At 33.7% G+C, this 21690-nt stretch overlaps 2 protein-coding genes across 2 annotated transcripts in view; both read right to left on the bottom strand.

Annotated features, from left to right (window-relative positions):
• Positions 1–15383, bottom strand: part of LOC144442397 (DISP complex protein LRCH3-like) — a 76000-nt gene extending 60617 nt beyond the window's left edge. The window contains exon 1 of the mRNA XM_078131731.1: positions 15209–15383. Within this exon, the coding sequence (XP_077987857.1) occupies positions 15209–15383 (175 nt within the window). The remainder of the gene's footprint in view (positions 1–15208) is intronic.
• A 651-nt stretch (positions 15384–16034) lies between these two features.
• LOC144442263 (dynein regulatory complex protein 9-like) lies at positions 16035–21644 on the bottom strand. Its single transcript, XM_078131563.1, has 9 exons — positions 21490–21644; positions 20604–20731; positions 19768–20015; positions 19356–19484; positions 18624–18867; positions 17609–17683; positions 17111–17242; positions 16774–16875; positions 16035–16512 (listed from the first exon to the last, which is right to left on the bottom strand). The coding sequence occupies exons 2-9, from the start codon at positions 20727–20729 to the stop codon at positions 16390–16392; spliced, it is 1179 nt and encodes a 392-aa protein (XP_077987689.1). The 5' UTR covers positions 20730–20731; positions 21490–21644; the 3' UTR covers positions 16035–16389.
• Positions 21645–21690: the final 46 nt, after the last annotated feature.

The following is a 21690-nucleotide window of genomic DNA, read 5'->3' as shown; positions in this document are numbered from 1 at the left end:
GATATAATTTTGAGACACAAAGATAATTCTAGTTTTTAAATGTTACATCATGTAAATTAGAAATTTGCAGGACAACAAAATAAAATTGAAAATCACTAAAATGTTAAAATATAACATAGATGTTGACAAAATTAGAAGTGGCCTACAAAAGGGGCATTGCTAGTTGTGGCATTTGTGTTGTGGTGACAGCACATATAATAGGTAAAGTCATTGTAGTTAGTTCCAATTTAACAGTAATCATGAATGAGTGCACCTATACAAGAGTATTTGACAGTTAACTGACAACCTTTACACTGTAGTTGACAACCAATGTGTATTTGAGACAGTGACTGCGTCATCTAGCCTAGAGACTTGGCTATCTGGTTCATTGGCCAATGACGTTTTCAAGCCAGAATGAGATAGCCCAGTCTCTGTGACTGTGGTAGTGTCATCTGCCAGATAGCCCTGTCCCCAGTCTCTGGGTTAATGTCATCTGACGTGGTAGGCTACAACAGGTTGAAATCTTTGATGATTCCTGCTGACGACGAAAACAAAAATAAAGCTGGTCAAGTTGTGTTATTTGACTCGGGTCAGGATATAGAGGTCAAAATGTTTGATGACCTTGCCAACAACCGCTGACAAAACCACTAAAAGCTAGTGAGCAATAAAGTTGATCACACTGTCAGAATTACCACCATTTATGTCAGCTTTGAAAAAAGCCTTAAGGAGTGTTCTTCCCCTACAAATGACATCTATCAATTCATGTTGACATCCATCAATTCAGTAATACAACATGCATTGTGCCTTCAGGGCTAACGTCGACAGTTGAATGATAACCCAATTTTACAGACAATACAAAATGTATCAATTTATTCACCATATTTTAATATTGTTGTAGTGTATGTTATGTTATTATTTCTATGGTTGAAAGCTTATCAGATTTGATAAAAAGAGCAGTTTTGTTCAAGTTTGGAAAAACTGGTAGCAGGAAATATAAAACTAACATGTAGATTTTCATACATGTACCTCATAAACATCATTTTGGTTTTAAAACAGGAGTGCAGACAATGGAGATCTTTCAGTTTATCTCAAAACTACAGCTACATGTAAACACTAATTCCCTTTTATTACTAAAGTTAAGGAGAACCCTGGTAATAAAATGAAGCTAATTTGTGAAAATATTGACCCATGTACCATACTACCATACATTTGAGGGGGAAAATGTCATAAAATGACTGGGGAACTTTGACAGAATTTAGATACTTACTGTACACACCCTTTTACAAATAAAGTAATGTGCTAGCCACAATAACTGTTCACATTTCCGCTGTGCACAATTGGGAATGTTATTAGTCTGGATGCTAAAGTGGTCTCTAACTAACCCAATGTGAAGGTGTAAATCGTAACGATACCTTATAGGGACTAGACTAGAAATTTATAGATGCTAGCTGTTAATGGTGGACAATAATCATACCAAGTCAACACATTTCAAATATATTAATTCTTATTTACACATTCTTATACCAGATACAACAAAACAACCCCAGTTTCTTTTTCAACATACATAGGAAAATGTAATCATGACATTTTAATTTGTCATGTCGAGGAAAAACATTTGGTAACAACAATGAAATGTACATAGCTCCAACTTTATTCATGCATCACAGGTCACGACCTTCAACGGCCTATTCTCATCAGTGTGATTCACCCTGTCACTACCACGTATATCCATTTTTGTTAAAGTGAAAAAAATGAAGTCAATTTTTTTTTTTATTTTGGGCAAATTAATCTATATATCAAATGTGTGGCACAAATTGATAAATATACATAGTTTCTATGATTTTTATCTAAAATAGAGTCAAAATATGCCTAAAAGTTATATGAAACTGGGAATTTTTTTATCAAAGAATTTTGGTGGAGACGAGAGAACACTTTGTGCTGAGGTTAAGTTACAGAAGTGGCCTTGAGCAGACTTCTACATAGCATGTAATTCTACATCTGTTACACAGACACCTGATGACAGATGAAATCAATAAGTCTCCAGTCATGTTGATTTCATTTACACAGATAATCATACGGACTGTACAAATCAAAGATGCCGAACATGTTCACAGGTTAAGTTTAATTTTGTTATTGACAATTGTAAGACCTTGATCATATAAATGTAGGTTGACTATATGAATAGTGGGGAAAAGTCAGACCGAATAGTTTACTTGGCTCTGACTCCTTATAATATCGGCATACCACATATGTCCGGTGGTTTTATAAACGTGGCAATCTAGTGACATTCATGTAACTTGTAAACATTCTGTCTAAATTTTGGTGAGGAATATATGGAGACTTTACCAACTTTAATATTGACCATAAAATACAGAGCTCCCTGGTTTCATAATATTCATAACTAAAATATTTTGTTTTATCTTGAGCAAACTAGGGAGGACATTTGGTTATGATAAATGATGATACATGATAAACGTGACAGCCATTACAAGTTGAAAACACTCCATAGAAACCATGAAACTAATGTCGATATACCGTACATGTAGAACTTCCTTGAATAGTAATAATTGATGACTCATCAAAATCCATATAAAACAGCATCTGGTTTTTGTTTCTGTCACATTTTACTATCAAAATTATGCATTTTTAACCATTAATAATATGTTCCAAAACTCTGTGAATGTCTCGGGTTGATTGACCGTCATAAGTGGCCTATTTATGGTACAGCCTTGGAACCACTCAATAATTAAAACATGCCGCAATATCCATACTGTTAACAAACAAAACATCTATTTTGTTTACAAACCAGCATTTTATCTAATTTTATCTGACACTGCAGAAAAGTATAAAAATATCCCCCACTGATCATCAGCTGGTAATATCTTACATTTATTACGTCGGTGGATTCATTGTATAATTTTCAATTCATCAATTTTGCATACTATTTTTTTCCCAGACAATTTTGTCATCTAGTGCGTCATAAATGTTACAAATATTCAGAAATAATTATTAATAATTAATCATATATTTATTATGATAAAATGTCTCAACATAAATTACTTGTGTAGAGAATATCTGAATGATCAAAATAGTAACTTATTTCTGGCATTTGAATAATTTTATGAAATATGCATATTTATTTTTACCTTACTCACTCGATAAGAAATTTTGAACATCTTAAACAAATGTCAGCATAGAGTTGCTAGCCTCAGAATTATCATCTCTCTGAGTTCTCTTGGTATTTTACTGAGGTTACCTACCAGTATTTTGTACAGGGTGGTACAGAGTAGGTAAAATTTATCCAACTTCTCTTGGTATTTTACCTACGTTTCAAGCAAAGTGCAGCAGAAAACACTGCAAGCATGGGTACAAATACCCCTGAGTATACTGGAACTCATGTGGCATGGGGTTCTGTTATTATTACATATGTTTATCTGAAATGGCAAATTTTCATAAAAATCATACAGCGTGATCACGCAATTTCATGTGCAGCGAACAATTGTGTCCTCATTTGCATATCATTTGCAAGTAGGTATGCAATAATGTTTTCAGTACTGCACTGCAGTGAAAATACCACTAGTATGCTGTGCACACCAGTGCAAGTCATCTCTGGTGCATACAGTATATAATAAAATATGAGTATCTGGTACACACTTTTAAAGTTTAACTAAATATTGCATTTTGGCTGAAAATGCAGATGAAGTGAACCATTTCAAACAGTGCAAAACAGAATGTGAACTTCTCACAATGATCACTTGTCCTGGTAAATTATGGGCATTTTAATACAATGAAATTGAGAACCCATACCCCATATCAGCAGTTATGTGTACCATGAAATAGAGAACCTATACCTCATATTTGTTTGACAGTGAAAACAGAAACCATATTTAAACTATAATTTATATCTAGATAACACAAAGGGTAAAACTGTCATATGATTTACATGTACATGTAACCCTTCGTGGGAAAATGTCAGACACAGGATATAAAATACAATGTTTACAATACACACGTATGGCCATCATATCATGTACATGTAATGACCCTGGTCTTACCAAAAAAAATGCACAGAATATAAATACAATGTTTACAATATATGTATGTCCATCATATCATATCATGTACATGTAATGACCCTGGTCTTACCCCCAAAAATGGCACAGAATATAAATACAATGTTTACGATATATATGTATGTCCATCATATCATGTACATGTAATGACCCTGGTCTTACCCCCAAAAATGGCACAGAATATAAATACAATGTTTACGATATATATGTATGTCCATCATATCATGTACATGTAAAGACCCTGGTCTTACATTCTTTTCTTTTTTTCATTTTATTTCATAATCCACATCATATCAATTTCAAGATGGCACCTTCTACAAAACCTGATCTGAACAACACCCATTAAATAACTGAACACTAATTGCCTTAGTTTCACATAGGTACAATAATCTAATATATAAAATAACATCATAACTAGGCAAAGCCCATAAGCTCACGCAGGGTAGACTATGACTGACTGTCTCATGATGATAATAGCATCCTCTGCATGAATGAATGCACTTAGTATATAGAATGTGCATGCATAGTCATTGTGCCACAATGGATCCGTGGGTAACCCCCCCCCCCCCCTAAAAAAAAAAAAAAAAAAAATTGCATAGGACGCATATGCGTACTAGTCATTGAGCCGCTACGCGGCCACTATGTGAGCTAATAAAAGCACAATACATACATATGTTATCTTAGTATAAATATGATACACCACATACTAAAGTAACTAGGTGACTAATGACAAGGTCCAAGTTATTCACTAATTTCAACAAATACACATGTATAAATTGAATTTGCAGATACTATTTAATTACTAAACCATCTCTGACAACACTATTGGAGTTGAGACAGCTAAGTATACTAACATCATGACACTAGTGTGTTGCTATGACAACCTGTGACAAGTACACATACAAACAATATTTCTGATGTCAAATTTTAACTGTTTTGACATTTTCAGTGTTTACACAAGAATTTAATTTAAATACCTGACAGGAAATGTGGTTGTTCAATGACTTCTACAGTTTTCATAGGGGAAATTAATTTTTTTCACTTCACAAGCAAGCTGTGAATGTTAATTTACTTGTTTATGATTTAAGTATACAACATGTACAGTAAATGAGTTTTTTTGCGTCACAACCTGGTTTGAAGTGCCAACAGTTTCTGTAAAATTTAACATATCATTTTAAGACAACATGACAAGTTAATTATGTTATACAAATTTTCAAGTGAATATTTTCAATATTTTTGACAAGTAGAACTGACAAGTCCTCAATTACAAATTTCTCTTGAAATCACAGGATATTCCAATCCTTGTTATTGAACCCTCACCCCAAGCTTGATAACAATTACATGTGTGTGTGTGTGTGTGTGTGTGTGTGTGTGTGTGTATTGACATTTTGAACACAAAAACTTCAGTTCCACTTAGATTTTTCACCAAATCTTTTTCATGACAATGTTTTTACTTGCATAACACAATAGTTTATTTCCGTGGACATCAAATTTGTAAGTGTATGTGTGTGTGTGTGTGTATGTGTGTGTGTGTGTGTGGGGGGGGGGGGGGGCAGGTCCTAATATATCACTTCGACTTCAAGGAATCTATAGTCTGTCTTAATGCCAGTTATGGCTACATACATATACATATAGCACAGTAATATTTCTCACAGATGCACTGTATACAGTGTATATCTCAGTTGTTATGGAATAATGTCTTTTTTCTTTGGTGTGTTGAAGGGCAATCCCTGCCATCCATAGTTCATTAAACAATGCCAGTCATACAGTATTGACTACTGAGTGAACTACTCTAATGTTTATTTTAATTATGCCGCCATAGTTCATAGTACCAACTGTTTTCTCACTGGCTTCATGAACACAAAGAAAGGTAAACACAAACTGACCCTGACCTGAAAAAAAATATATTCCTAGCTGGGTTTCCTAATCCTCAAAGGATTTGATTTCAAATACATTGATGACTGTCTGCAGGGGTAATGTTTGCAAAATTGAAGAAGGGGAGGGGGTACTGATAAAATGATAGGACACGAACAAAGCCATGTCTGTATCTTCAGTTTTTATTATACCTACCTTAATCTCCATTATTAAAATGTGCCTCATCAAAGTACAGCACTATTAAAAGTCAAAAGACTAACTATTTATGTGACTAGATAAATTTTTTGCACATGCAAGAAACACAAAATCTAGTATATCAAGTTGTGAATTGTAAATTTATACGTTGACTTCTGCCTGGTCAAAATAGTCTAGAATCCATCGACTATGAGTTTGCAAAGGTTTCAGAACCTGGTAACAAAGGGATAAATCTCCTAAAGTACATTCTGTATATATAAAATAATGACATAGCTATCAAATTAATTGTTGATATAATTCATCAGACTGTTTCATATCTCTTACACAAACAAATGTCTCTGTGTGTTGTATTACAATACCCAGGCATGAAGTGATATCAATTTCATTCAGATTCCACTCAAATTTCACTAAGTTTTCACTCACATTTCACTCAGATTTCACTCAGATTTCATTCACATTTCACTCAGACTTTACTCAAATTTCACTCAGGTTCCACTCACATTTCACTCAGACTTCACTCAAATTTCACTCAGATTTCACTCAAATTTCATTCACATTTCACTCACATTTCATTCAGATTTCACTCACATTTCACTCAAATTTCACTCACATTTCACTCCGATTTCATTCACATTTCACTCCGATTTCATTCACATTTCATTCAGATTTCATTCACATTTCACTCAAATTTCACTCACATTTCACTCAGATTTCATTCACATTTCACTCAGATTTCATTCACATTTCACTCAAATTTCATTCACATTTCACTCAGATTTCACTCAGATTTCATTCAAATTTCATTCAAATTTCATTCACATTTCATTCACCTTTCACTCAGATTTCACTCAGATTTCATTCAAATTTCATTCAGATTTCATTCAAATTTCATTCGCATTTCACTCAGATTTCACTCAGATTTTACTCACATCCACATCCTATCTGATATCAATACTCTGCAATTTTTTAATTGTTTTGTCACATATCATCCACGGTCCCTTAAATCAAAATCAATACTATTTCAAAGAAAACAAAGTGTACATTTAACTGTAACTGTGTTTGTGTAAAATGGATTAATTCTGGAAGTACAGCCCCAGGGTTCATACATTATTGATTCAAGCCCCATGGCGATCTGAGTTTTCTAACTACAAGTACATGCTGTAAATAGCACACTTCAGGAAATGAAATACCTTGTGGCTAGTACATGGATTTCATGCTGTAAAGCTTCTCAAATTCATATTTTATTGTTGATTATAATCACACTAAATTCTAATCTGAATTTTTCACAAATATCGATGAGCTGAATTAGTCCTGCAAGTAAGTTACGGTATTATCAATTTAACCCTTCAGTTCAGGCAATGTTGAAAGGTGTATTCTCTTTTCTTTTCTTTTTGAGAAAATCAGCATCATGAGTATGTTATCTTCACATCTTAATATAAAGTAGAATGTGATGAAATCAAGACAAGTTTAAAGACATTTTGCCACTAATTTCTTTCTGTTCACAGGTCAGTATACACAGCCAGTCCCTCACCCCCTTCACACACATATACTTTGGGTTCCCACTCCCGAAAACTTGTAGAAATGTATTTATGACACTAAAAATTTCTCTTCTATCCTTTTTTGACATTGACAAACAATGCTTATAGATATGGTGACATTTGGTGGAAATTCCACTTTATTACGAGAGTTCTAAAACTTCAGCAGAAAAGTCTGCCCAATCATTGAATGTAATGACTAAAACCCCAATAATAGATTGTATGCATTCCAGGTTATCTAATAGTATGAAGTAAGGGTACTTGATATTTACTATATTACACATCCAGTAGCATTACTCCGTCACTACTACTAACTAACACACATAGCAAAGTGTAAGACTGTTCAATTCTTAGTAAACATGACAGATAAAGTTTGCATTGGAATTCACCCAATATCAGGAAAAACTGTCCATAATTCCAGATGTTCCTACTCACACTCCAGGAAAGTGTTATCAGTTCCAGACTACACACTCAGACATTGACATGGGTGATGTACGGGAACAATTCCTACAATCTCACGAATGTACGAAACTGAAAACCGGTCTATGTGATCAAATTTAATTTCTATCTTATACTCATAATCTTTGAAAACAGAGAGTGATAACAAAAATGTAATTTTGATCACCACGGTAACATGATACAACAATGCAATTTATACCTAATCATAGCAGAAATAAACGAAACTGACAATCTGCAGGGAAAGTATATTAATTATACAGGTTACTGCACTCGTCTAAATATAGATAGCATAAAAGTGGTTAAAAATGTCACACGTTGCCATGTTATCATTCCGACAATCAAATTTACGGATTAAAATCATGATGGCCATTCACACTAAAGCTTTAGTTCAACTGAAAATCAATTATATGTGACTAAAATTTACAATCTAAAAAATAAAGAGATAAGAGAGGAAGCTGTCATATTATTAAATATGAAAATAATGAAAGACTATATTTAGATATATGACTAACAAATATTATGTATGAATCTGAATATTCATTTATACATGTACAGTTTGTACCATTCAAAATAATGATGTGAGGTTGGTTTAATTACACGTTATCCCCCAATATTTTTCTTCATTCAACCAAGCAAAATATAAGTCAACTAAGGGGGCTTTGTCTCTCTTGAAGTCATAAGACTCATAGTGACAAAACCCTTAGGTTACAAGTATTTTCCAGCTGAATGAAAATATTGGAGGATAACGTAATTATACTAGTGCCAATAAATATCAGAGAAAAATGGAGGAACAAATGGCAATTTTGAATATTTTGACTAATATTTCAAACACAGCAGAACCAGTGATGTAGACACAAATTATTGTGACATAGACGATCGTTGTAGTGACATAGAACGATCTGGGTAGAACTTTCTTATTTTGGGTGTTCAACTTGGCTTGTGCATGGTATAATACTAAAATATCAATATGCAAGTTTTGTTAATAATTGTTTCCACAAATTGCATTATCTTCCAAACTAGATATGGCAACACGATAATGGCAAACAAGTGAGATCCTGCCATCTGTAATATCAAAGTAACATGATAGTATTGATACATAAATCGGCATAAAATGCTACAATACATATTTGTTTATATAATAATTTTGCATTTTTTTCATAATCCATATTTTTCAACCAAACCTGCTGATAATGTTAATACTTCTACGGTCAGCCGGACAAAACTACGACGTACTGGGTTGGATTTCTAAATCTACAAAGTGTCACTTCATTTTTGACTTTCACAAAACTGCTGAGTAATGGAATGCTATTTTTTCTAGTACTGTGGTCCTTTGCATATTGACAATACATGTACATACATATGTTTCACACAACATTTCAATATCTTACTGACAAGCATATATTTATCTTATAATATATCAAATTACATTGACAAAATTCACACATGTCTATGTTCCTTCATATTTCTTTATATAAGATGGGAAATGACCACCTGAAAATACAACAAAAGAAAGACTGACAGCAACTGTGTATAAAGGTCATGACACAACCTACATAAAATATACCAGTAGATTCTAACAACAAAATGTCAAAGAGACACTTAGATGAATATATAATTATTGTTTGCCACATTTTAATGATATTTGAACACAAATTGTATATAACTACCACTGTACTTTACAAGGCCAATATTCATTTGCTAACATTATGTTTAGTTAGATCTTCTGAAGACCTACTGACTGTACATGGCCTGTACACTGGAAGTGGTGATAGTCATGGTTGGCTAGTTCTACCAAATGACATACAGGGTCTATACATCAGACAGGAACTGTGTAATGGTTTTGTATAACACACTGAATGTAAATAATTACAATAACCCTGTAGACATACATTTACGTTATAACATCCATCTCTGACCTTACATCAAGAACGCCCTACCAATAGAAACAGAAATAGTTACCTAGACAACAATATTTGTCACATATAACATTCATAGTTCATATATTTCTTTGATTTCTGTATGACATTGAAATGTCATTAAAATGAAAACATAGTGGGCCCACAAAACATCTACTATAACTTACATGCAACTTCTCAGTATACCATACCACATATGATTATTGTTCTTATTGGCATGTGGAGAAATTAAAACATTACAGTTTTTATATTACATAGTTCAAAATTGCAGTATACATGAAAGATAGCCAGACTTTCAAAAATCCATTGCAAACCCAGATATGGGCTAGCCGACTGTCTTCAATTCATTGACCATACATGTATGGAATGGTAATACAGCATCAAACCATCAAATACCAAAGTAGGACAAGATCACCAAAGTCATAACACTGCATATCAAATGTCTTCTAAACTTTCTCAAAAATGCCACCAATGTTCATGTCTGTTATTCAATGAGAATACATTATGCTATAATTGAGATAGAGTTCCCCCTGGGCTTGATAATCACTTCAACAGCCATCAATTGGGGGCCTAAGAGGGAGATCTCCCCCTCCCCATTCTTCCCCCAAACAATAACACTTCTGACATTACAAAAATACTAGCAAACATTTTTTTGGAACCAGTTGATTGTTTTGATACACACTTGAAATAATTACACTGTTCTGAAAAATACTAGAGTATAAAATTACAATCAATCTATATAATGCTCTGAAGTTGTTTTTGCTATTAGTATTAGAAGCATTCTCTGATATTGCACTAGAAATAGAAATACAAGAGTTCAAAAACAAACTTATGGTAGATTATATAGGAAACTGGGCCACTAGCCTTTCACACCTTTTCCCTATTCCATTACTGGGGTTCCCAACCTTGACCAAAACACAAAGTTTGTGTTTGTGTTTGTCAAATATTTTTTTAGATGAATGTTATTTGTACTTAGTCTGACTTCTCATAAAACTCATTCTAAATTATACTTTACTTGACAATGTTCTCTATTTGAAGGATTCATCAATATGGATATGAATATGAATGTGAATATGAATATGAATATGAATATGAATATGAATATGAATATGAATATGAATATGAATATGGATATGGATATGGCTATGGATATGGATATGGTTAAAATCTGATCCCAAGGAGAAGGCTTCATAATCACATTTCATATCTCCAAAATGTACTTTGCTCGTCTTTTATGTGTCTTTTGATTACTCCATGGATTATTGATTTCTTGACTTCAACTTTGGAAAGTTTGGGAGCACAACAATAACACAGGAAAGATAAACTTGACCCAAATGTACTGACCCTCAGTTGTGCCTCAGGTCACTAAAAGTACATTGACTTCCAGCAGGTTGGGACCTCACACAGAGTTTTAAATGAGACCTACCATTCTATGTAACTGAGTAAACAATATATTATACATATAAAAGTATTAACATTAGCTAATATGCTATAACTTCTAAATAGGCATTTGTTGATCTTGTTGTTCTTTTTGTGTTTTTGACTATCTTTTCCTTTCTTTTTTTCTTTTTTTTCTTTTTTTTCTTTTTTTTTTTTTTTTTTTTTGGGGGGGGGGGGGGGGCACAATAAAGCCAATACTACGTGCATTAAATATGCGACTGCTATCTCCCCAGCTGCCAACAGCTCTGGTTATTGAATACTTCATTCCTTGCAACACAAAAGAGCTCCAAACTCGGGATACATATTGAAACTGCACTGCCCTGGTAATACTATAGTACATGTGATGTATGCACTCAAAAAAGTTTATCATATAGTGTATGTGTATACTATACCATGTTATGTACATGTAAATACATGTGTGTACATTGAAATAAATACAAGGTTACCACACTGATAATATTAATCACATGTTAAACCACAGCGAAATGGGTGGAATTATCATATATCATCACTTTATAATGGATGAATGTGTGAATTTATGAATCTAATAAAATTTGTATAATTACATATTACAGAAAGTTACATCTATTTTGACATATTGTTGCACCTCTGCTAACATTAATCACATTTGATAACCAGAGATTGGTAGACTCCCAGGAGATACAGAATATTATCCCATATTGCATTATAAATGTATGGATCTAATGTGTGACTTTAGGAGTGTAATACAGTTATGCAATTACATACAGATGATTACACCTATCTTAACATACTCTTACCCCTGATAATATCAATCACATCTGATAACCGCAGTGAGATCGCCAGATTCCACGGAGAGGTGAGATCGCGAGATGCCACGGAGACATGAAATTATCCCTTAATATTATCACTGAATAAATGTGAGAATTAATGAATAATACAATACATGTAATTACACATAGACAATTACATTATGCATGCTAAGACTAACAACTACTACATCAACCTATCACAGAGTACATTTATTACAGTATTGCCTAGCAGAAAATATGAGATTTTATTGATATCTGTAAAATCATAAGTCCATTCATCTCACTATTTAGTTATTTTTAATCTATATTTATTGATATCATTTATATTGTAATTGTTATTGCATCATCCTGACAAATTATATAATATATAGAATATGAAATATTATTATTGATAGACGAAAGATTATCGTTATTGTTTCACTCTACGTTGCTGTCACTCTAAGTGAGAGTAAAGCTAAGAAGGGAAAAAAAATAACTGTATATTTCCAATAACATGGCCTCAGAGAATAGGGTATGTAGGTCTGGATTGTATTTCAAGTTTGTAACTGTTTTTATTTTTGAAAAATATTGCTTCAACCCAAAACTAAATGTTGGTCAGAATACCCCTTCTGTTCTAGTTTTTATGAAATATGTCCTGACATCACTGGGGAAAGAAAACAGGCATCTGTGAAGGTCAAGAAAACAATGAATTTTTTATCTGTTTGTTTTTAATGTATAAAAAAAAATGTTTACTGTTTAGGGGTCAGCGGCTTAAACTAGGGTCAGTTGGGTTATCCGAAACACACAATTTTTTTTAGCTCTTTCAGTATATAATATGACTGCTAGACCACAAAAGGAATACTTTGTTTGGAGTTACTTTCAAATATTGAAGACTTCATGAATATCCACGTCCTAATATTTGATTAACATTAGGTTTTAATATTCGCAATAAAATCAACAGTTTGAATGGAAAAGTATCTGTACAGAATCTGCACAACACAAAACAAAACACCAAGTTGTAAACACACAAATGCAATATATTAATGACAATAAGGTATCTGAGTTCAGTAAAGATTCTTTCCCTCAAATCTCAAACATATCAATGATATAAAGAACTGAAATCTTGGTTTATTCTTTCTTTGAAAATAATATCAAAATTGGGTAAGATTTGAAATATTTTGGTTAGAAATGTACAGATTAGTTTGATTTTGATTTATTCGGATTTTAAATGCATGGTTTTATGAAAATATCAAATTGAGTTAAGATGTGTTTCTTTCTTTAAAAGTGTCTGTCAATGACTATAAATATGATATCAAAATATGTACTGTATCAATTTTCATGTATACAAGGACAGTCATTATTGTAATAGTAAACAGATATGGCATTAAACATTAGAAGTGGTAATACTTGTACACACTGTCTGTGTTTGGTCTACATAAACAATACATCACCAACAAAGAATGTGTAACACTTTCACATACAAACATGCGCTTTGTCCACTATTGTCAGGCAAAAATGTAGAGAATCCACAATAGAGCCATCAATGGGTGATTGTTTTGTACTTGGATGTATAACAATATCTCAATATTCTCAAAGATTAAACATTTCCTGCTACACCTTAGTCTAGGATATGGAGATTTGTGAGGAAATGCTTGACATGGTTTTTACAAAGGTAGGGCTGTTTTCTCAAAAAAAATGCCTGGTTATTCACAACTCTTTGGTTTCTTTGGTCAATTGCAGTTACATTAGTAACTAATGTTTGTAATTCTGTTCTTGGGTGTGCTACATTATACAAATCATGCCAAGTTACCAAATTGATACATTTGCTGTAAAACACTACAATTGGATTTGTAATGACAATTAAAATCATAATTATCATTACAGCTACAGGGAAGCCTATCAAATAATCAATTATCTTTAAAACAATCTATCAAAATGAGATGAGCCAACTAAAATACAGAGATAAAGAAACAATAAACAAAGCTGGGCCAAATACAAGCAACTCATTCTGAAAATATAATTAATAATACTAGAATTACTACATTTTTATGTACTAATTTGTAGTCAACTTGGTCATCAATTCATGTCATTGTTTTACTCTACTAGGAACTTGAACTTGAATGGTGAACATGTCCAGAAGCCTGTCTGGTCGAGTCTGGGGTGTGTCCTGACCCGAGATCTGACTGACTCATCGGTTCAAATTTCACATTGTCGATAATACTAACCCGACTACATACTAGTGATGTACATGTACAGTTGTCACACACACCGTACGTCCGTCCATGCATACAACTTGAAGTTTTGACGGGAGTAACTAGAACCCGACACGTTTAACCTCGTCTTTTTAAATATACGCACCATGTATACTTAAACAGCTTGCGGAATATGCTGCAGGAATATTCTAACGGCATTTTCCCGCAGCTGGTCGTTGACTTAATTTACATCCCACATGTTCAGAAAACACGATCAACGTATTATGAAGTCCACTTATTCAGGAAACTATGCTCGTCTGTTCACCTCAGATTTACGGGAAGGGTGTTATATAATTAACGAGGATATCTAAGGTTATCATAAAGAAACATCCTAAATATAACCTAAAATGTTGCTTGAAAGATGTAAAACGAGAGAATGTCAAGTATTTGAAAGTTGAGCTACCATTATTCGTAGTAACGTAATTTCATTGGTATTCGATCGGATGACGGGGGCACAGTACGGTCAACAGAGTTTACAGAGGACGGGTATTTGCTTTGATGTATTTATGTTGATGATGATGATCACGTAAAACACTGAAAAGATGTCCACGATCCTTTCCCAATGCCTACAACCAAAAATCAGCAAGAGCGGACAACAGTTAGGAAGACCAACCTGTTTTCAATACGACAACAACAGTTATCCGATCGTAGTGTACGTGTGTTTTGAACGGCAGCGGGCAGCGCAAGGGAATCATCCAGTTGATTCGTACTTACCTACTTCCACCGTGTCAGCGAGTTCATTCTCGTACTTTTTCGATATATAGGGAAAGTCCTTAAGTTTCCTTCCGCTAAGATTAACACACCCTGACACCTGAGCGTCTTCTAATACTTTGTCTATACTCCGAGACAGCTGAGTCCCCGGTTGGGAACTCAGTGTTGGGACCGCCATCTTGAAATATGTAAATGAAGTACGTTTGAAAAAAAAGTGTATAGTATCGCAATGGTTTCTGGGTAAATCTACGGTCGAATGAATTTTATGACCACACATGATTGACCGAATTTTCTAGGGACTTTTTGAGTATTTCAACCACTAAGGCAATATAAGAAAAATGTCTGTTTTCGATAAACGTGACATCAGGAAATAGGGTAGGTAGGTCGGAATTTTTTTATTTTTTTATTTTTTTTTTAATTCGGTCATAATACTTCAGAGAGAGTTTGATGGTAAAAACAGTAAATGACTCATGACTCAGCCTTTAATTTTGATGGTCTAGCAATGTTCAAGATATTTATACAATAATACAAATGTGAGAAAAATTACAGTATTCCCAATCCCAATCATTGTTACAAACTCATTTGAGAGATCATGAATACAAAATGCCCAAACCACATACATGGATGAGTTTAGAAAGTTACACCACATTTGAATAATTCTTAATCTTGTCAGCCTCACTTTTCAACATTTTGTACCTGAAGAAACATCCTTTGAAGATCGTACCTGGCTGGGCATTTCACACAAAATCCATGAAAAAAAAAATCATGACAAATCATTCCAGTCACGTCAATCATACAGATCACAAAGAAAACTACAACAAAAATCACATTTTAATGAAAAGAAAAAACTCTTTATTTCAATTACAATCTTTTTTGTTTTTAAATTCACAGGGTTTAAATCGAAAACATTGTAGTATAGTAGTGAGATAACAAGTACTTGGATCTCATCAAAAGTTGTCACATCTTGACATACACATTAAAAAATCATGACACCTCTTCCTTGGAAAGCAGTTATTTCTTGTGTTTCATTTCATGTGTAAAAGGAAGGAATATCTCCAATCATTTTTTTTATTTCACAAAACAAATCTTCTATAAAGTGAGATACATTTGTACATAAATAATCCCAAGTCTCAAAAAGTTTGTTATACACAGAAATCCACGGTGAGAATATTTTATCAGTATGTTTACTTCTTCTTCTTTTTGCCTTTCTTGCCAGATTTTTTGCCCTTTTTGCCCTTCTTCTTCTTCTTTTTGCTGTATGGTCCAAGTTGTTTACGAACCATGATTCCTCTCCACCAGGACTGCACCTGTGATTCAGGGCAAGGTAAAAACAAAAGATTAATTTAACAAATAACATGGACACTTGGTGGCGCTCTAATACTCATAAAATGTTACTTGACCCACATAGGTGTTAAATCATTCTTAGTCAGATCAGAGTATAAACATAATATTCATTCTCACACACCAGAGCTGTTATTTCTTCCGCGACACATTGATGCCGCATTTTGGACAGTGCCGTAAAAGAGGCTGTTGTTTAAGAAGATGACAATATCATGCTGAATACTGACCTTGACAGTTGATTTGAGTTCCTCTGCTGCCTGTTCTCTCTTGCGTCTTGCTTTCTCTTTCTCTATTCTGTCTTCGACAACAACCTGTTCATACTCTGCATACTGTAATCAAATATACACATGTCGTCAGAACTTACTGTATTTTCAAACTAGTCTATTGTAATTTGTAGTCACTTGAGAGCAAGTTTAACCTATGGTTTAACCAGTTTCACTGAAGTAGAATCTACACAAAAAATAGACCCTCTAAGTCTGTCTAAAATGTTTTCATAAATAAATCTGAAGGTGTAAAAAGCATTTAGATGAGGGGTTAGAGTAGTAGCAAGTAAATTGAACTCACCAATTTTGTCAGTTCTTGTAGTCTAGCTAAGTCATTAGCCTTTGATGCCTTCAATACATCAAGTTCATGTTGTTTAGCTTCCACATCTTTGTCATATTTCTCCATCCAATATTCTAACTTCTCTTCTAAATCCTGAAAAACAGAACAATTTCAAAATAAGTTTACATCAGTTTGAATTTTTTAGTTTCTAATTCTGTACAGAAAGTACAGACGTCTGAGTACTGACATACACCACAAGCAGTACTACTAGCATATCATGATATGCGTCAGACTGTAAGATATGTCGTGTCATTCCACCCTCACCAATGCCCCAGTGTGAGAGGGCCCTGTCACAGAGTACCGTACAGACTAGATATGTGTTATCAACATTTGAAACCCAAAATACATAAAGCTTAAGTTTTTTTTGTATCAAACAATAACTGAAACATATCGAAATTGGAAAATTGAAAACTGCTTAGCATACAGATCATGTGATCAATGTCATGACTACACACTTACAGCATGATGTGTTCTCAGGTATTGCTCTATTTCCTGGTTGACTCTTTCTTCTTCCTCAATTTGTCTGTGAAGTAGCTGTATTTTAAGGAGAAAAAATCAAATTAGTATCACAAACATACTAAGGTAATCACGGTACGACAAGACAGCTAAGTCAAACTTGTCAATACTAGAGTACAGGATTATTTGTACCAAATCTTAACTACATCACAATGATTTCATCTAGAATAACTAGAGTCACCAAACAAGTCTGTCATTAATATACTCGTGTATTTTACAGTTTATTTAAACTTGCAGTGTGTCGTTCTATGCTACAACATTTAGATATACAGTCAGGTGATGACCTGCTATATATCTTGCCTTGGTATCCTATGAGAAAGACTTGATTCGAAATGTCAGGATTGAATTTATTTATCAGGACTGTTCTACTCATTACTTTTGCACTCCTAAGTCTGTCATTGAACTCTGTATGAAAGCTGATTGATTTAGCTGAAATGTATGGGGTAAAAATTCAATAATTCACAATGGTACACAAAATCGGACCTGTGGACACTTCTACATGACCCATTTCTTAGTCACCAATGGTCTGAGTTTGTATGATCCCAAAACTACTTTAAACTGACTTGTGTTCATGTGCAATATTTCATTGCACGGTTTTACTGCCGCTTGCTCAAAAAAATAAAAAAATAAAAAAATTATGGTATACAAATTTCAGGGGAAAGATCCAAAATGGTTAGGTATCCTCTGTGAGTGATGATTTCATGACCTAAAATTGGGTATATTCTAACAAATACTATTTTTGATATGATGCCAACAAATTTATTTTCTTCCAATTGGTGCTAAGAAGTCAATTGTCACTACACATACCAATCATTATTCAATGGTCTGAAATAGGGTATATCTTACAAAATTTATATTTTGGGGTGTGCTGATCAACAGACAGCTTTGTTGCAAGATATATCTCATTCCTCCATATTGACACAGGTGATCTATAAATAACTCTAATTTGCATATTCACCTCAATCTCCTCCTTCATGTCATTCTCTGTCAGAAAACACTTCTTCTGAGTTTGATTGACAGCTACTTCAGCACCTTTCTTGACATATTTGCCTTCCATGTTAGTCTTGGCTTTCATTTCTTGTAACTGATCCTTTAAATGTGCAATCATTTCATTTCTTTGTTGCATTTCTATTTCTTGTTCCTTCTTCACATCTACAAGTTGTCTCTGTAATTGCTTGATTCTCTTACGACCTGCTTCTTCCCTGTAACACAACAGGATATTTTAATATCAAGAATTTCCATGTGACTATCAGCTATTACAAAACTAAGACAGACACAAACCACAACTCCATTATTACCACAGTTTGACAAAGCTATCAATGGACGTTGATGTCATAACACTCACAGAAGGACGGCATCGAACCCAGGTCAATTTTCTATTTCTTTTTCGAGCACAAATAAATTGAGTGCATTTTTTTTTAAAACACAACATAACACTGCAGTAGAAAGGTCAAATAGTTCAATAGTGACTAAGAATTTCAACACCTCCGTGGGCTTTCTCAAATAGTTTACATTGAATGAATATTTTTTTAGTTTATTGACCATGGGTGATCAGGATATACAGTATACAATCAGAGGCCAATGAATCTTTTATCTAATTTGCATACAGCAAAAGTACACATTAACATAAATGAATACCAACTGGCCTCAAATTTGTACACTAAATGAATCAGGTGCAGTATATACTAACTTGAGAATCATGTTCTGTAGTTCTGCTTTCTTCTGTTGTTCACCGGTGACAGATTCAATAAGATCATCATAGGTCAGAGTTTCTCTTACTTCATTTAATGCTGCAACAATCACATTCTCCAAGAATTGCCTGAAATTTAAAAACATGTATGTAAGTATTCCAGGAAAATGAAAGAGTAATGAATGTGGTAAATTGTCAACTGCAGTAAATTTGGAATTCATTATCATCGCTATTTACAATCCTTGTAAATCTGATAAAGCGTACAAATGAAACATCTCCTATGGAGAACATTCTTATGTAGAAAGTTGTTTTCTTGCAAATGTTGATAAGGAACCAATGAGCAGATGACTTGTTCAATTCAAATTTAATATCCTCCAATGGCTAACAACCTTGCTGTGTGCTGCAGACTCACCTGTCATCTTGTGTTTTCTGTAAATTGTCAGCAGTAAGTGGACTTTGTTTCAAGCTCTTAGTGAAAGTTTGAGTACTACTTCTAATGCCAGCAATCACACCATCAATCTCTTGTTCTGTGTCTTTCAGTTTGCCAAGATTACTCTTACTGCCACCTTTCAATTCATTTCTCTTCCCAATAAGGGTTTCATATTTACTTTCTAACTGTTTTTGACTGTCTATTATTTTATTGATTTCGTCACCAACAACCTGTAAACAGAAAGCAGTTCAACATATAAAATGCAAATACATGTAAATCTAATGATTTGACATGTGATAACACATGAATATGCAGTACTTAAAACATACACTTTTGGGTTTGATAAAAAGTTGAAAAGTCCTTTAACCAAACTTTATTCCGTTTTTACAGAACTTAATTTATCCACAAATAAATCACATTTTAAAGTCTATGTCTCCAAATATAATTGGTTCATCGTTGTAGTTGGACTGACTACAGATTTTGCAACAAACTCACATGATTTAATTATGCTCATAAGAAGCTTTCACTTCATGGACACTGAAAAGAGATTGTAAGACTACAATTTGATTTTTGTATATCTTTCATTTTAAGATACATGTTCTCCCTAGAAGTTGGTAGAAGAGTCATCATAAATATACATATAGAGTGGCAAAATACTTGTGTTGCTCACACACAAAAACTGTCTTCCATTTGCTGACCAACATAGAGTGGAATAAACTCTTTAAGATTTTGCTTTTACTTTCTCAAGGGAGGTTCCTGAATGTGGCATCACTCTATGATATTGCTTATTCACTTATTACTCAGTTAAAAATACCAACCTCTCCTGCATCTGGTCTTCCTTCATATGTACTTGGCATAATACCACCAAGTACAGACAGTTGATCAGCACAGTCCTCCAAGACTGTGGAGATGAGGATGGAATCTATAGACTTCAGCCGTGGCATGGCTGTAAACATTAATAAGAACAGAAAAATCAGTACAGAGTATATATGATGTTTCAATTTACACTTTGTCTATGGTTATTCTTTCACCAACCACAAACTACATTGTATGTGGACACTGGTGTTATTGGGGGAAAAAATTGCCATATTGTGAATTCCGACATAAATGTTTCAATATGACTCAAGCTCTTCTACTCCAAATGTAACTAATAATTTTGATGCACCTGTTCTGAGTAACACATTTCGAAAGTAATAAACAGGATCTGGTTTAAATACAGACAGTGGTCATTTATTTCTTTTTAAGTTTTATAAGTTCAGTTCAGTTGAGAGATAAGTTATAACAGACAGGTTATAAAGTGAGATCCTAGTTCACACCATTACAAACATATCCCATGTTCACAAACTAGGAGTGCCACTGTGTACAGATCATAGACTTATAGAATGTGTACATGGCATACGTTAGAATCTACATAGATGATAGAACAGGGTGTATTGTATTTTTAGACATTATTTTTAAAACAGTTAATAACTATGAGACAGACAATGCGGTCTGTCGTCGGGTTGTCTGATAAAGATTCCATACAACATTCAACTGTTGAGTTAATTTTGAGATGGACACTCACTTTCAGATCTAAAACACCTCACTACGTGATTGTTGGTAACGCCATCATTGCATCAAACGGTTTATAATAATATGAAGTTTCATAAGATATTGCGGTTAACGACGGGGCCGTTCGTCCCCTTTCTGATAATAATAACATACCTGCTGATGTTGTTTCCGAACCCAGTTATGAATATTCTTTGTTTCACCTTTTAATCGCCATAGACACTGGGAACTGTGCGAACGTAAGCGAGTTTCCCTTTCAAATGGCCAGACTTGCTAGATATCGAATGTTTACATCGTCGCCAAGAGTTCCCCGATCCCACAATTCATTACGAGAAAAAGCCTCGTACACAGCTAAAA

This window comes from Glandiceps talaboti, chromosome 11, assembly GCF_964340395.1.
Source record: "Glandiceps talaboti chromosome 11, keGlaTala1.1, whole genome shotgun sequence".
In the NCBI taxonomy this organism is placed as follows: Eukaryota; Metazoa; Hemichordata; class Enteropneusta; family Spengelidae; genus Glandiceps; species Glandiceps talaboti.
This window is presented reverse-complemented; position numbering and strand designations above follow the sequence as displayed.

What these genes read in the sequence shown, in the direction of transcription:
- LOC144442263 (XM_078131563.1), bottom strand. Translation starts at nt 20,729, where the DNA reads ATGCCACGGCTGAAGTCTATAGATTCCATCCTCATCTCCACAGTCTTG. An exon ending in GAAGACCAGATGCAGGAGAG is followed by an intron (nt 20,016 to 20,603) that starts GTTGGTATTTTT and finishes TTCTGTTTACAG; the next exon opens with GTTGTTGGTGACGAAATCAA. An exon ending in AACTCAAATCAACTGTCAAG is followed by an intron (nt 16,513 to 16,773) that starts GTCAGTATTCAG and finishes CCTGAATCACAG; the next exon opens with GTGCAGTCCTGGTGGAGAGG.